The 16,221-nt window shown below is 35.1% G+C and overlaps 1 protein-coding gene across 2 annotated transcripts in view; it reads right to left on the bottom strand.

Annotated features, from left to right (window-relative positions):
• Positions 1-220: 220 nt before the first annotated feature.
• Positions 221-16,221, bottom strand: part of LOC149802041 (pregnancy zone protein-like) — a 173,614-nt gene continuing 157,613 nt past the window's right edge. The window contains exons 35-38 of one of the 2 annotated variants that reach the window (XM_089956448.1): positions 11,706-11,906; positions 9,930-10,046; positions 6,590-6,721; positions 221-655 (exon numbers count right to left, since the gene is read on the bottom strand). In XM_089956448.1, the coding sequence (XP_089812574.1) occupies positions 513-655; positions 6,590-6,721; positions 9,930-10,046; positions 11,706-11,906 (593 nt within the window). In that variant the 3' untranslated portion in view covers positions 221-512. Of the gene's footprint in view, positions 656-6,589; positions 6,722-9,929; positions 10,053-11,705; positions 11,907-16,221 lie in introns of both variants that reach the window. The other variant, XM_089956445.1, reaches the window with a different exon arrangement.

The raw sequence follows: 16,221 nt of genomic DNA, 5'->3' as shown, positions 1-16,221 counted from the left end.
TAATTGGTATTCATTGCACCTTTGATTACTAACTTTAAATTTTGATCATTTTAGCCATACATATTTAGTATTTTGAAGAAATTCTTAAATAGTCTTAATGCTATCCATGGAATATATTGCATGCTGTTCATTGCCATGTCAGATAAAGGTCATAACTTATTCACTAATGCTGCTTACATTTATCGGTACAATTTTGTGAAATTAATCCAAACAATGGTGATTCATTTTATCTCAGTTTTATTGTACAAGAAAAATGTATGACAACTTTGACTGCACAGGAAATTATCATTATATACAAGAATTATTTCTCAGGTTCAAATGAAGTATATAATAAAAGCACCATTCACAAAGGGGTAGACAACTCTTCCATGCATTGATCCTTGGATAAGCGCTGCTTTTCATTTAATAATGGATTTGTTTCTACATGAATAATGCAGATAAGTATTAAGCATTGTTGTCCATGCACTCCTACAGAAAAATACACGAATCTGTTCAAGTTGCTCAGCAGTGTGTTAAATACAGCGAGAATATGCCAGTTTCAGGGACTCCACAAGAACCTCTGCCCATGGGATCATCAATGTGTTGGTCTCAGCCTGGGTGTACAAGTGTTGACTGGTCAGCGGGACTGAATCTCTCAGGACAAGGCTCTTGGACCCTATAAGGAAAAGTACCATTAAGCAATGTATTTCTATGGATAGCAATGTCCACATTCTTTTTTTTTTTTAAATTACATTTTCTTATTTACTTAAAAATGTATGCCTATGATAAAGAAATGGGTCTTGCCTTGACTGGGATCTTCATTCATTTGGTCCAGTGTATGTTTTATGTAGGAACTACAAAATTCACAAGAATTGGTAACCCCTTATAAAGTGAATTTGTACAAAATGAGAAATTCATTATCTTGACTTGGACCGATCTGTTTTGTTTGGCCAGAATTGCATCCTTGTGTGATCCCCACAAAAATAAAAAATATGATGCAAATGTGCTACCTCACTACAATCAAAACTGCAACAAACTAGTATTGTTGACACATTTATTTAAATCTTGCATGTATTTTTCTTGTTATGCGCCGAAGTCTTCACTCGTTCTGTCTTGAAAAAAAAATATACCAGTCAATGGCATAATAGTTCAGTGCAGAGTTCAAATTGGCTGCCTTACCTATGCATTTCTTTTTATCTCAGATTTGCTTGTGACAGGAGAGAGAAACAGCCTGAACTTTCAACACTTTTTCGAAGAGATCAAGATAATTGAAAAGTAAAAACTTTTTAAAAATTTAAGGATCAGCATTAAGACAGTTTGTAAAGTGGATGTTTTTCAACACATTTTTTTGCCAGTCTATATCGAAATCATTGGTCCTATTTTCTCTTAACTGACTGGGTAGACTGGTTCACTTTCCCCTTTCTCCATAAAATACATTACATGGGGATAACTTTCTGCTACCTCCAAATCCAACCCTCCTGGAAAGATGAATATCAACATTTATATAGAAAAAGGGAAGCAACTCTTACAAGTTAACTCCTCCTTTCTACTGTCTAGGTAGCTTCAATTGTTCGAGATTATCCTTTCACTGCCATTGGCTAAGATGTACTCTAGACATGCCATTTAAACTGCATAAAATTTTGAACCTAAATTTAATCTACATCTCTTTCTGTGGTACTGTAAGTCAAAATGTTTTATATGGTGCATGCTACATTTTTGTCAATTTATTAATATTTTTGCAGTTTACATTATTTCATTCATTCATTCATATATACAGTGTGACCCCACTATAGTGCGCTCCAGTATAATGCAAATTCAGATATAATGCGGCCGTAGCGTGGCTCCCGAAATTTCATACACATGTATTTTTCTTGTGTACAAAAAAAATAATCATAAAAAGTACGAAAAACATGTAAAAAGTTGGGGAAGAGATCATGTATGAATAATACAAGACAATCGTGGCTTGGCTCTTGAAATTTTATATGTATTTTTCTCATACAAGAAAAAGTATTTATTTTTGCTTCTTAAAAGTAAGAAGAAGAAAAAACGCATAAAATGTTTATTCTGGGATCACGTAGGTCTTCACCAATATCACAAACTTTGATTGTTTTTCCTTATTGGCTACAAAACATACCATGTGGCTTTATTTGTTGGCGACAGTGTTGGCTGTTTAAACTTTTATATACAACCATTGGTTTGGAGTGCAAAAATTCAGAGGCCCCATGAAAGGAAGCCACAAACTGGATATAAAATGCACTGAAATTTATCTATTGTTACATAAACAAATTATTTGTCCATACTGACAAACCATCTAAACAGTGCATTGTTATATCATAATCCGCTTATCCTGACAACTAGCATGAGTTCTGTATGTGGTGAAATATCCGCTTTTTTGTTGTTGACATTTCTGGTAACAGATCAACCGGACGAGGCATTGTCTCGTAATCTATCTTTCATCGGATTTTTGGCCGCTAGCTAGTAATTAATATATTTACAAAGACTGACATTTGTATGTGGATGGTAAGTAAAATTTCTCTTTGTTTCACTCAGAATTAAATCCTTTAGAACGCTCACGTTTTCTGTAATAATCCCTGTCATCAAAACACCTATGTTTCTATCATCTGTTGACCCTTTGTTAATTTTCAGTTGCATGCGTGGACGGTAGCATCACAATGCTACCACAAATGTAAAAAAACATAAATAAAAATAAAAAATACATCTTACATAATGGTTTATTCAGTAGGCATGGAGGGACAGTAACAAGTATAGTCTAAACGACAGCCACTTCCTTTATAAAAATGTACTCAGATAAAATAGTTTGCTGAAATTTCAAAGGAAACAGACTACCTTTGAAGCAACAACTGTTATGAAAACGTACTCAGCAAATGTTAAAAATACCAGTCTCAATCATGCAATACAATTATTTGATGTTGCCGCCACAATAAGAAATGGGCTTTCGTTTGGTTTTCCAAAGGTGTCCTTATGCGGTGACTTCAATAGTGCATGCACCCTTCATCAAAGAAAGCCGACTACAATCTTTAAATAACAGCAAAGTACTTTTGTTCGAAGGAAGTCAGTACGAAACTTAAATAAAAGTGAAGGAATCTGATGGATTTTTGCATTTTCCAACATGACTGGAACACGTTAACTGTGCTTTGAAAGTTTCCTTTTTGTAGGAAAAAGTTTATGCCAATGGCTGCTTAAAACTAATTTCTACCGACTTGGAACGTACTTTAAAGTAAATGTGCTTCGTCATTCGTTACGTGATTGTGCTATATTTTTCCACTGAATTCAGACCAATATGACCTGTTACAAAATTAATGAATATTTTAAAGCTTTGTGCATATTTTCGATGGAATCACTTGTATTGTGGATTCAATGTATATGATGAGGTTCGCAGGTGAGTACACAGTATTGATACTCTATTCATGCTATACATTAGACATTTATATATATAAACAGGATTCACGTATATGTACCAATTCATGGTTCTCTAAATAAAGTAAACTATTATTTTATGTGTTCTCTGTTTTCACTACAGATGTATTTCTCATTTAATATGCATCAATTCAAGATGGTAACTGTGCCGACGAAGCACGTATTTTACTGCCCATATTTATTACTCCCCCCCCCCACATTTTTTTTTTGGGGGGGGGTACATTTTCTTCAGCTAACTGACTTGGTTGCATATAACGCGGTCGGGTTTTATGGCTCCCAACTACTGTGTTATAGCTGGGTCACACTGTGCATATATATATATATATATATATATATATATATATATATATATATATATATATATATATATATATATATATATATATATATATATATATATATATATATATATCTCTGTGTGTGTGTGTGTGTGTGTGTTATATTGATCAAATGCAATTCCAAGGAGCTGCTTCTGCTGCAGCTGTAAGGGGAGGGCATCTTGGCATCACACATATGAGACTTATCAACAATTTTATCGTACTCGTCAATACATTATGTTCTCGTGCTTGTTTCTGTGTGATGGGAGGAGAGGGCATCTTGACATTCTCGATGAGACTAATCAATGAGGTGTAGTCGAACATAATGCTGAACCAAGCATTTTTGTACTAAATATATATATTCATTTGTTTTATTCGCTTGTTTGTTCCACTGAGATGACAACTGAGTTCGAGAAGTGTAAACAATTTAAGATCATAGAGGACACAAGATATGCCATTGCATTCAGTAACTTGTTGGCACACGTGTGTGTACTTAGAGATATCCTCAAGGATGATAAGAAATTTCATTATTACTTCCAATGAAATCATGACATCAATATTGTCTTAATTGAACAATACAAAAATGGATTTTCGACGTAGACGATTGTCTAACGAAATAAATGTCACTTGTTTTTGAAGAAAGATAAATATAGATCTTGTTTGGTGGTGTATCAACAGTTAGTCTAGTTTCCTGCTCTGTGGGCTCCTGATTTGGCAGGATAATATTAAACACCACTATGGGAACCAGACTCATAAAGAAAACAAAAAGCAGTGACGTAATACAGATTTTTTTTGCATACACACGATGGTTGTTGAAACCAGTTGGAACAATATTTCATATGTTGGACATTTTGATAATAAATGTTATTTAAAATTTATGTTCAAAAGTGATACTGCTGTTGTACAAAAATTGACACTGAAGATGTACAAAATTAATGGTGGAAAATGACAAACAACACTTCTTTAATTGACATAGTTGTGACTAATGCAATGAAGAAGCCAGTGGTGACACAGCTGGGAATGGCTGATTTAATGTTATTTCTTAATTGCCAACAAATTTTTTACTTCTTCCACCATCTTGAATTTCTCCACTGGTATAGGCCATTTAAAGGTGCATGCCTGGTCTCATGTACGGAACATCTTGGGAGGGCAGGGTACCCAACTAGGCATATTTATATAATTTATGTCAGCATGGTAGGTGAGAGCCCTATAATCTATTTTTCTTCATACAGTCTTTATTTTCAGTGAGCTTTTCGCCAAACTCATTTGGCCTCTTTTGTAGAGAACCACCCTACCCCTCTCAGTTTGACTCTGTTCTAGAGGTAAGGGGACATATTTTTAAAATCTAGATCTATCCATTTAGGACCATACATCATACCTGCCATTTATCACTTAACTGTAAATGATTTAGTTTGCCGATTTAAGCAATATCTGAACATTTATTTTGACTCAATGTGATCAGTAGTTAATGAGATATTTAAGTTTAAATGTATGCTATTATTTCCCCCCTTGGCAATCTATAAATTGCAGTTTCCATGATTCAATTCCACGTGATGTTACTTGGGAACCCTGTAGTATGAATCACCATTGTTCTATCATTGTCAAGTGTGACATTTCTCTGGACTGTTTCCTGATTGCATGCATTATGGGAAGGTGGCGCATGTAGTCATGAAAGTATGTCCTTGTTATCTCAATATCACAAAAAATAAAATGTCATGAATTAGTGATTTCATTAACAGCTAAATGTCCGGTGAAAATAAAGTGTATCAACTCAAACGTTTATTTCAAGAAACAAACTGGTGTGAATGTAAGACTGGGCACATCACTTCTGAAGACATGTAAATCTGCTATTATATTTTAGAAATGCATGCAATTTTTTCCCTCCTAATCATAAACAATACCATGTACTGGATGAGGAAGATTCAATTCTCTTAATAAAATATGGTTCTTTTCATAAGCATATCTGTCTGAAGCAGAGGCATCGATATTAAAGTCCCTGTTGGCAAAGATGTTCTATGTGACATGCATAATAATATATTTAAACATATATTTGAAACAATTACAAACAAAAGTAAGTTCAAGTCACAACATGGAAAGAGAGAAAGGTCATAGGTTATGAGCATTTGCTGAAAATTGTACTGAAGGATTGTCAAGCTGTAGCTGAAAGTGAATTTTATGGTACTGAATTATTAAACCCTCCCCTCCCAATTATTGCCAATTTTAAATATTAGTGTCTCCCTAGACCATGGATGGGGAGAGAGGCAAATAATTCTTGGAATCATGACATTTTCCTACCTTATTCACTTAAGCATTACATTTAATTAACATTTTATGCACAACTTCAACCGTTAAACAACTGTGTTAATCAAACATACGGTATTTGTAACACAAAATGTATACCATGCAGATTTGTAACACAATTTTACACTGTCATTTTAACACAGTGTGTTTCTAACAATTTAGTTGGTTTCCCACAGATCTTCAATCAAGTACTAAAAATGTATCTCTAATTTTTTCCTTAATCTCGCATTTTGGGGTGCAAGTTTTAATAATACATGTACAGAAGTCAATCACCATCAAAAGCTAGGATCAAAATATAAAGAAACAGCAGCTTTTCTTATGTTGTTTTTCTTTAAAGGAATATACAGACTATGGTTATATAGGTATTTCAAATGTAGAATGCAGATGAGATTTAAATAGTTTATAGCAGGCTTGTGTAATTTCCTCCAGGGCATGAGCCAGAAAAGTAAATCCTAAAACCAAACCATATGATGTAAATACATTGAGGTCATGGTCCAGATCTGGACCATGTGCCGTAAGTTGCATATGTCTGGTTTATAGTGAGATGGACCAACCTTTCTGTTCCAGCAGCATTTTACAGTTTGGACAATGCATGAGCTCTGGGGGCAGTTTAATCCTTTGTGTTAATCCTGGCTTTGAGAGACTGGTCAGTATTGATTCTTCACCAAGATTCTCCAACTCCAAGACTGATGAAAATAAAATAAAATTTGCAATTTACTACTTCAAAACATTCCATAATTTTTTTTGGTACATATTAGCAACTTTCCTAAATATGCTCAAATAGATAATTTTTATTGGCTACAGTATTAAATGAAAAGGTACAGATCAACATAACCAGACATATATTGTGCACAATCTCATGGAACTGGCCAAGACAATGTGTTATTTACCTAAATTTCTGGAAAATGTTATATTTGCAAGCATGATAGGACATCAAGTATATTCATTTCTCTGTGGTATACTGTAAAATGTATGTATATACATGTATTGGGTTTGACAGTACATCAACACAATCCTAGATATATAATGCTGATTGAAAGTATAGTTTAGAAATATTAGGAGGTAAATCACAAAAACTTTAATATAAATATACAACTCTTCATGTTAAAGGCAAAGCTCTTAAAAAGGTTTTATAAATAGCTTAAAAGTTGCCTCAATCTTAGCAAGATAAACTTGTGAAAATAAAAGTAAATATTTTCTTGTAAAATTAAAAACTAAAAGGTAAAAGATGCCAAAGTTCTTTAAAATGTGTAAAAGAAAACAAGTAAAAGAAACCAAGTAAAAGAAAACAAGTAAAAGAAACCAAGTAAAAGAAAACAAGTAAAAGAAAAAAGTAAAAGAAAACAAGTAAAAGAAAAAAGTAAAAGAAACCAAGTAAAAGAAAACAAGTTAAAAGAAAACAAGTAAAAGAAACCAAGTAAAAGAAAACGAGTTAAAAGAAACCAAGTAAAAGAAAACAAAAATAATAAAATAAACCACAAACATATCAAGGGAAAGTCCTTCAAATACAGGATAAAAATCTGTTATATAAACCACATTTTTAAGTCTAACACTTTTTTTCTGGTGGGAGATGATAAAAAGCTGTTTCAGCAATCATAACATTTCTGGTTCAGTTTGGAAATTGATACACTCCACAAGAATGTACTCCACCATCAGTGGACAATGGCATGATACATGTTCTTGCCCTTTCAAGAGGTACGTGTGGATCAGACACATATGTCCTATATATGAGTGACACAATACCACCTCATCTCTACAATTTCTTTAATATGAATGATGCCACTATCCAATTTTTGTGGATTGGATGTTCTGAAGCTTGTTTGTACACTGTACTACTGAAGTATAACATTCAATCAGCTATGAATAGCACAGTCTGCGGCAGCAGATCAATTTTCATGCGTAAAGTCATAAATAAAATGCTGGTAGATCTGGATCTTTACTGTTCTCATCTAGGCATATGTCTATGTTACTTACACTAGGCGTATGTCTACGTTACTTACACTAGGTGTATGTCTACGTTACTTACACTAGGTGTATGTCTACGTTACTTACACTAGGCGTATGTCTACGTTACTTACACTAGGTGTATGTCTACGTTACTTACACTAGGCGTATGTCTACGTTACTTACACTAGGCGTATGTCTACGTTACTTACACTAGGCGTATGTCTACGTTAATTACACTAGGTGTATGTCTACGTTACTTACACTAGGTGTATGTCTACGTTACTTACACTAGGCATATGTCTACGTTACTTACACTAGGCGTATGTCTATGTTACTTACACTAGGCGTATGTCTACGTTACTTACACTAGGTGTATGTCTACGTTACTTACACTAGGTGTATGTCTACATTACTTACACTAGGCGTATGTCTACGTTACTTACACTAGGCGTATGTCTACGTTACTTACACTAGGCATATGTCTATGTTACACTAGGCGTATGTCTACGTTACTTACACTAGGTGTATGTCTACGTTACTTACACTAGGTGTATGTCTACGTTACTTACACTAGGCGTATGTCTACGTTACTTACACTAGGCGTATGTCTACGTTACTTACACTAGGCATATGTCTACGTTACTTACACTAGGCGTATGTCTATGTTACTTACACTAGGCGTATGTCTACGTTACTTACACTAGGCGTATGTCTATGTAGGCGTATGTCTATGTTACTTACACTAGGCGTATGTCTACGTTACTTACACTAGGCAAATGTCTACGTTACTTACACTAGGTGTATGTCTACGTTACTTACACTAGGTGTATGTCTACGTTACTTACACTAGGCGTATGTCTACGTTACTTACACTAGGCATATGTCTACGTTACTTACACTAGGCATATGTCTACGTTACTTACACTAGGTGTATGTCTACGTTACTTACACTAGGCGTATGTCTACGTTACTTACACTAGGTGTATGTCTACGTTACTTACACTAGGCATATGTCTACGTTACTTACACTAGGTGTATGTCTACGTTACTTACACTAGGCATATGTCTACGTTACTTACACTAGGTGTATGTCTACGTTACTTACACTAGGCGTATGTCTACGTTACTTACACTAGGCGTATGTCTATGTTACTTACACTAGGCGTATGTCTACGTTACTTACACTAGGCGTATGTCTACGTTACTTACACTAGGTGTATGTCTACGTTACTTACACTAGGCATATGTCTATGTTACACTAGGCATATGTCTACGTTACTTACACTAGGCGTATGTCTACGTTACTTACACTAGGTGTATGTCTACGTTACTTACACTAGGTATATGTCTATGTTACACTAGGTGTATGTCTACGTTACTTACACTAGGTGTATGTCTACGTTACTTACACTAGGCGTATGTCTACGTTACTTACACTAGGCGTATGTCTACTTTACTTACACTAGGTGTATGTCTACGTTACTTACACTAGGTGTATGTCTACGTTACTTACACTAGGCATATGTCTACGTTACTTAAACTAGGCGTATGTCTACGTTACTTACACTAGGTGTATGTCTACATTACTTACACTAGGCATATGTCTACGTTACGTACACTAGGCGTATGTCTACGTTACTTACACTAGGTGTATGTCTACGTTACTTACACTAGGCATATGTCTATGTTACACTAGGCGTATGTCTACTTTACTTACACTAGGTGTATGTCTACGTTACTTACACTAGGTGTATGTCTACGTTACTTACACTAGGCGTATGTCTACGTTAATTACACTAGGTGCATGTCTACGTTACTTACACTAGGTGTATGTCTACGTTACTTACACTAGGCGTATGTCTACGTTACTTACACTAGGCGTATGTCTATGTTACTTACACTAGGCATATGTCTATGTTACACTAGGCATATGTCTACGTTACTTACACTCCTTTGTGCATAATTTGTCAAAGATGTTGACTTCTCCTGTAGGTATACATTTAGGACAGGACTGTGATGTCTCAGACAGGGCTTCCTCATCAGTAGGCATAGATATAATTTCTTCTTCATCTGGAAATGAACAGAAAATGCAGACTACAAACTATCATTCATAACATGATAACAAAAATACCATGAAAACTTGCATCTGATAATTGTATTGAAAGGTCTTTTATAAAAGTGGGTCATTTAATTATCTTAAAACTAGAACTACTAGTGATGGATGACCTACCAAAGGGTCTTGCTGCAATCAACTTCACAGTGCCTTAAATAGCGGAACTTGTGTTGGGAAATTAAATTAGTAGAGTGGGTATTCAGGGGTAATTATTTGTCCACATGGTGACATGAAATGTTGCAAATTCAATGCATTTAAGGTCTTGCCAGTAAAATTTGCATGCCAAATCTGGTTAAAATCATGCAATTACTTGTAATGCTGCAGAAACTAAAGTCATGATGACATAGTCAGGGGATATAACTCTTGTAAATGATGTCAAGAAATGCAAACAATCGAATTTGTTTCCATGTTTGATCAAAATATAGTCAACTCCTGTCAAATATATTGTGTGTTGCTGGCATTTGTACTCAATCAAGGTTTCATTATTATAATGCCACATTCCAAATTTGGCTCAAATCCAACAAACCTTGGTAAAGTTATGCTGTGGAAACCAGAATCAGGAAAATGAAAAATCAGGAACCATAAGTCCTGGAAATGATATGGAATGATGGAAACAATATATGGCTGCATACCAACTTTTGGGCAAAATCCTACAATCCTTGGCAAAATTAAGATATAGAAACTAAACCTAAGAGGATGACAAATAGGGACCATAGCTCCAGAAAATTATACTAGAAAAGGGTGAAAATCAAACTCATTCAAGGACTTGTACAACTGTATACCAGATTTTTTCCAGATACAACTGATGTATTCTTAGTAAAGCTATCTTGTGGAAACAAAATTGTTAATGGATGGATGGTTGGATGGTCAATGTGATTACTATATGGTTCCACCCACTTTATAGAGTGAGATCAGAAATTTATAATAGTCAGGAATAGTACTGATTTTATGTTTCACATTGGTTTTGATATGGTCTTGTGGGGTTTAACATCATTAATCAGAACATGATAGACTATACAAGGCAGCCAGTATATTTTGGTGGAGGAAGAACCTGGAAAGAACTACTAATGTCCCACAAGAAAGCTACTGGCAAGTTTTTTTACATACCCACATTGGTCAAGCTGAGATTTTAACTCACCAAGAGGAAGAATGTGTCAGTGATCTGAAAAGGCAAACATCTGAGACCCCTTGGGTGCCCCTAATGTTCCAGAAGTTATAACATGTCCTATGACAAAAATCTGACAGGTAAGAAAAGGTTTGAAATATGTATGAGCCTAATTTCATCACTGAAATGCCAAGCTTTTATAACTTTGGCATTCGTCAACTAAAATTGTAATCTAGTGTTATTGGAACTATAAGAGAAAGGATTTCATTGAAATATACGCTTTTCATTCCCAAAAACATATTTAATGAAATAACTTTGGTGTCACTTCATTTTTATAAATTTAGTACTGGTAAATACACAATATCAGAGATGTAATAATGTTTCAAATTGATGACTGACAAAAAATGTGTACTACCTTACATACTTGCTTTTACCATGAAAATACATTTTAAATTGTTTTTTTCATGTAAACTGTAAGGCCATGATTAACAATGATTAACATTACCTCCATCATCAGTGTTGATAAGATCTTCTCTACTGAAGGGTGAGTTATCTATGAAGACATCAGGATCGGAGACTTTCTCTAAAATGGGAGTCTCCTCTGCATCTTTACCCTCTTGGATGACCTTGTATATCATCACATTTTCATCGGTCATGTGATCTTTAGTACAGGCTGATAATTCATAGAAGGACGTCATTCTCAGGTCTGAAAGATCAAGTATTATTGTAGGCTGGAAGATGCTATCAAGTATATAGGTGTTGATTTATCAGGTATATAGGAGTTGTATATATATAATATACACAGACACATATAGGTGTTGTAGATATATACATACATACACAGATATGATTTATCAGGTATCTAGGTGTTGTAGATATATATACATACATGCACAGATATGATTTATCAGGTATATAGGTATTGTAGTTATATAAATATACACAGACACAGCCTGCAAAATTGTTAAGACTTACCAACTGATAAATAATGTGTGTGGATCAAAATCTACTTACCTGGCATATATGTACATTGAATAAATGATTGTAATGGTGCACAGTTTTGTACAATAATTTCGCAGTACATTCTATTGGGGTCAGCACGACACTTAATCATTAAGTTTGACATATGGGCTAGACTCATCATGAATTGTTGACTGCAAGGGATGGAATCTGGGGCACAAACTGAACTTCAATTAGGACTCACTTAACAGTTATAAACAGATAGGGAGCAATGTTAACAAAAGGTCAATAGCAGTAAATGACAAGAGTTGAGACAAACCAGGGAAAATTTTAGGAAGTCATGAGCCATTTGAAAAAGGTGTCATAAAATTATTTTTTTCAAGAATAGTTATTAATAAGGGCAGTCTAGAAATGATTATTCTAACTTTGATGGGACTGATAACCTTTTTGGTGGTTAAAGAGGCTAAGCTGAAAACGAGGGTGTTTGTGCTCCCAGACAGAATTCAGGCTTTTAAGAAATTCCCCTCATGAAATTGATCAGTCTAAGTTTCCAAGGCAAACCAAAATTTAGCTTCAAGAATTAGTAAAAAGTACTTTTCCCATTAAATTGTCTAAGAGTGCCTGTCGCCATACGTGTGACACAAGGAAAGATTCAACTTCAAAGGAAGGTGCAAGTCTCGAATAAAGCAAAAGGTTGGTCTCAATTGTATACAATATATTCTCATTGATTTAAGTTTGTAATTATTCATTGAATTTATTCATTTTTACGTTCAAACTTCAATTCTAATTGAGTTCAGAAGTTAATTCCTTACATGCATTTTGTCTCAAATGAATTGCTATAAGCAAAGTAAGATAGTTAGGAGAATGAATAAGTCCATTAATTCATGTGTAACTAAGTCATGAATTCTCTTCAACTGAGAATCAAGAAGCATGTTCCAACTGACATTTCAGCTGGTAATTTACAGCAACAGTTGGGTTTGATGGTTTATCAAAGAGGGCTAATTATGTCATGGTATCAGTATGAATGCAAGTGCAGCAACAAATGACATTAATTTATAGGGTGGTGAGTGTGTGTTTTAGGTTGTGAGCTGACCATTGCTAGTTCTGTTGAATTTTGATAGACAATATTTGACACAAAAAGAGTTTGAATATTGGTTGGTCCCAGAAGAAGAAAAAAATTTACACGTATTTAGGTTGGGCATTATATTTTTTATTTGAAGAAACAAAAACACAGCTCTATAACTGACTGCACAGTGGAAAGAGAGCGCAGTCTGCAACCAAGAAGTTGATGACCCGAAGAGGCTAGAGGAGAGAGAGAGAGAAGGAAAAGTAATATGGAAATGACAAACTATCACCAATAGTGATTTGGAATAGACCAGAGGCACCAGGTGATGCTGACATGCTGGCAAATTGAGTTCGATCAATCATTCAATTATATAATGAACTTTGTTTTATGTTTTAACAGAACGGCTACTTGAATTTCACATAAATTTTGAAACTCTATTTCTAAGAGAAAGTGAATCATTCAAATGTCATATTCCATTTCATTTTCTTTATGTAATTGATTATATTGCTTTATTTTACATATGAGGCTTGTGTTCTTCTATTCTATATCTCTGTTATCCCATCCATTAATTTCATATTTTTATTTTATTGCTTGCTCAGTCTGGGAAATAACACCGTGGTCATTCATCTAAAAAAAAACAATAACCAAACTCCATAAGGAGTGGGGGAGATCATAAACCTCCAGACAATGATCATTAACTAAAATCAGATTCTGTAGACTATTGGAATATGATGCATGGAGTTATGGAGGAATAAAAAGATTGTTTCTCTTATGAGCTTGAATAACAATTGAACCAGAGAGTTCTGTTTTAAACCCAAATTATTTTATACAACAATTTTTAAGTCAGATCATCTCTTCAAAAAAGTCATTAAACTATGTAACAAATTAGTAAGGTAGTGGTTTCTCAAGGCAGGTGGCCACACATAGCAGTGTTGTTTAAAATAAAGTTTGAGTGTACATGCAGTTAGTCTATATATAGCTACCCTAATAAGAGCTGTGTTATTATTACATTAGCCTTAAGATATGTTGAATGGTTGCCATTCTGTGCTTGTAATTATACCAGTCCTCAACAAGCAGTAAAAACGTCACCATTCTGTACTAGTCATTATACCAGTCCTCGACATCCAGTCAAATGGTCATCATTCTGTGCTTGTCATTATACCAGTCCTCAACATCCAGTCAAATGGTCATCATTCTGTGCTTGTCATTATACCAGTCCTCAGCATCCAGTCAAATGGTCATCATTCTGTACTAGTCATTATACCAGTCCTTGACATACAGTCAAATGGTCATCATTCTGTGCTTGTCATTATACCAGTCCTCAACATCCAGTCAAATGGTCATCATTCTGTGCTTGTCATTATACCAGTCCTCAACAAGCAGTAAAAACGTCACCATTCTGTACTAGTCATTATACCAGTCCTCGACATCCAGTCAAATGTTCGTCATTCTGTACTAGTCATTATACCAGCCCTCAACATCCAGTCAAATGGTCATCATTCTGAGCTTGTCATTATACCAGTCCTCAACATCCAGTCAAATGGTCACCATTCTGTACTAGTCATTATACCAGTCCTCGACATCCAGTCAAATGTTCGTCATTCTGTACTAGTCATTATACCAGTCCTCAACATCCAGTCAAATGGTCATCATTCTGAGCTTGTCATTATACCAGTCCTCAACATCCAGTCAAATGGTCACCATTCTGTACTAGTCATTATACCAGTCCTCGACATCCAGTCAAATGTTCGTCATTCTGTACTAGTCATTATACCAGCCCTCAACATCCAGTCAAATGGTCATCATTCTGAGCTTGTCATTATACCAGTCCTCAACATCCAGTCAAATGGTCATCATTCTGTACTTGTCATTATACCAGTCCTCAACAAGCAGTAAAAACGTCACCATTCTGTACTAGTCATTATACCAGTCCTCAACATCCAGTCAAATGGTCATCATTCTGTGCTTGTCATTATACCAGTCCTCAACAAGCAGTAAAAACGTCACCATTCTGTACTAGTCATTATACCAGTCCTCGACATACAGTCAAATGTTCGTCATTCTGTACTAGTCATTATACCAGTCCTCAACATCCAGTCAAATGGTCATCATTCTGAGCTTGTCATTATACCAGTCCTCAACATCCAGTCAAATGGTCATCATTCTGTACTTGTCATTATACCAGTCCTCAACAAGCAGTAAAAACGTCACCATTCTGTGCTAGTCATTATACCAGTCCTCAACATCCAGTCAAATGGTCATCATTCTGTGCTTGTCATTATACCAGTCCTCAACAAGCAGTAAAAACGTCACCATTCTGTGCTAGTCATTATACCAGTCCTCAACATCCAGTCAAATGGTCATCATTCTGTGCTTGTCATTATACCAGTCCTCAACAAGCAGTAAAAACGTCACCATTCTGTACTAGTCATTATACCAGTCCTCGACATACAGTCAAATGTTCGTCATTCTGTACTAGTCATTATACCAGTCCTCAATATCCAGTCAAATGGTCATCATTCTGAGCTTGTCATTATACCAGTCCTCAACATGCAGTCAAATGGTCATCATTCTGTGCTAGTCCTCAACTTACAATCAAATGGTCATCATTCTGTAATAATCATTACACCAGTCCTCATCATAGAGTAAAATGGTCATTATTCCGTGACAGTCATCATACCAGTTCTCGACATCCAGTCAAATGGTCATCATTCTGTGCTAGTCATTATACCAGTTCTTGACATACAGTCAAATGGTCATCATTCTGTGACAGTCATCATACCAGTCCTCGACATCCAGTCAAATGGTCATCATTCTGTCCTAGTCATTATACCAGTTCTCAACATACAGTCTGGTCATCATTCTGTGCTAGTCATTATGCCAATCCTCAACATGCAGTCAAATGGTCATCATTCTGCACTAGTCATCATACCAGTCCTCAGCTTACAATCAAATGGTCACAATTCTGTGTAAGTCAATAAACCAGCCCACAGAA

This window comes from Sinohyriopsis cumingii, chromosome 4 (genome assembly GCF_028554795.1).
Source record: "Sinohyriopsis cumingii isolate HCF-2022 chromosome 4, ASM2855479v2, whole genome shotgun sequence".
Lineage (NCBI taxonomy): Eukaryota > Metazoa > Mollusca > Bivalvia > Unionida > Unionidae > Sinohyriopsis > Sinohyriopsis cumingii.
The sequence above is the reverse complement of the archived record's forward strand: the minus strand, read 5'-3'. Positions and strand labels throughout refer to the sequence as shown.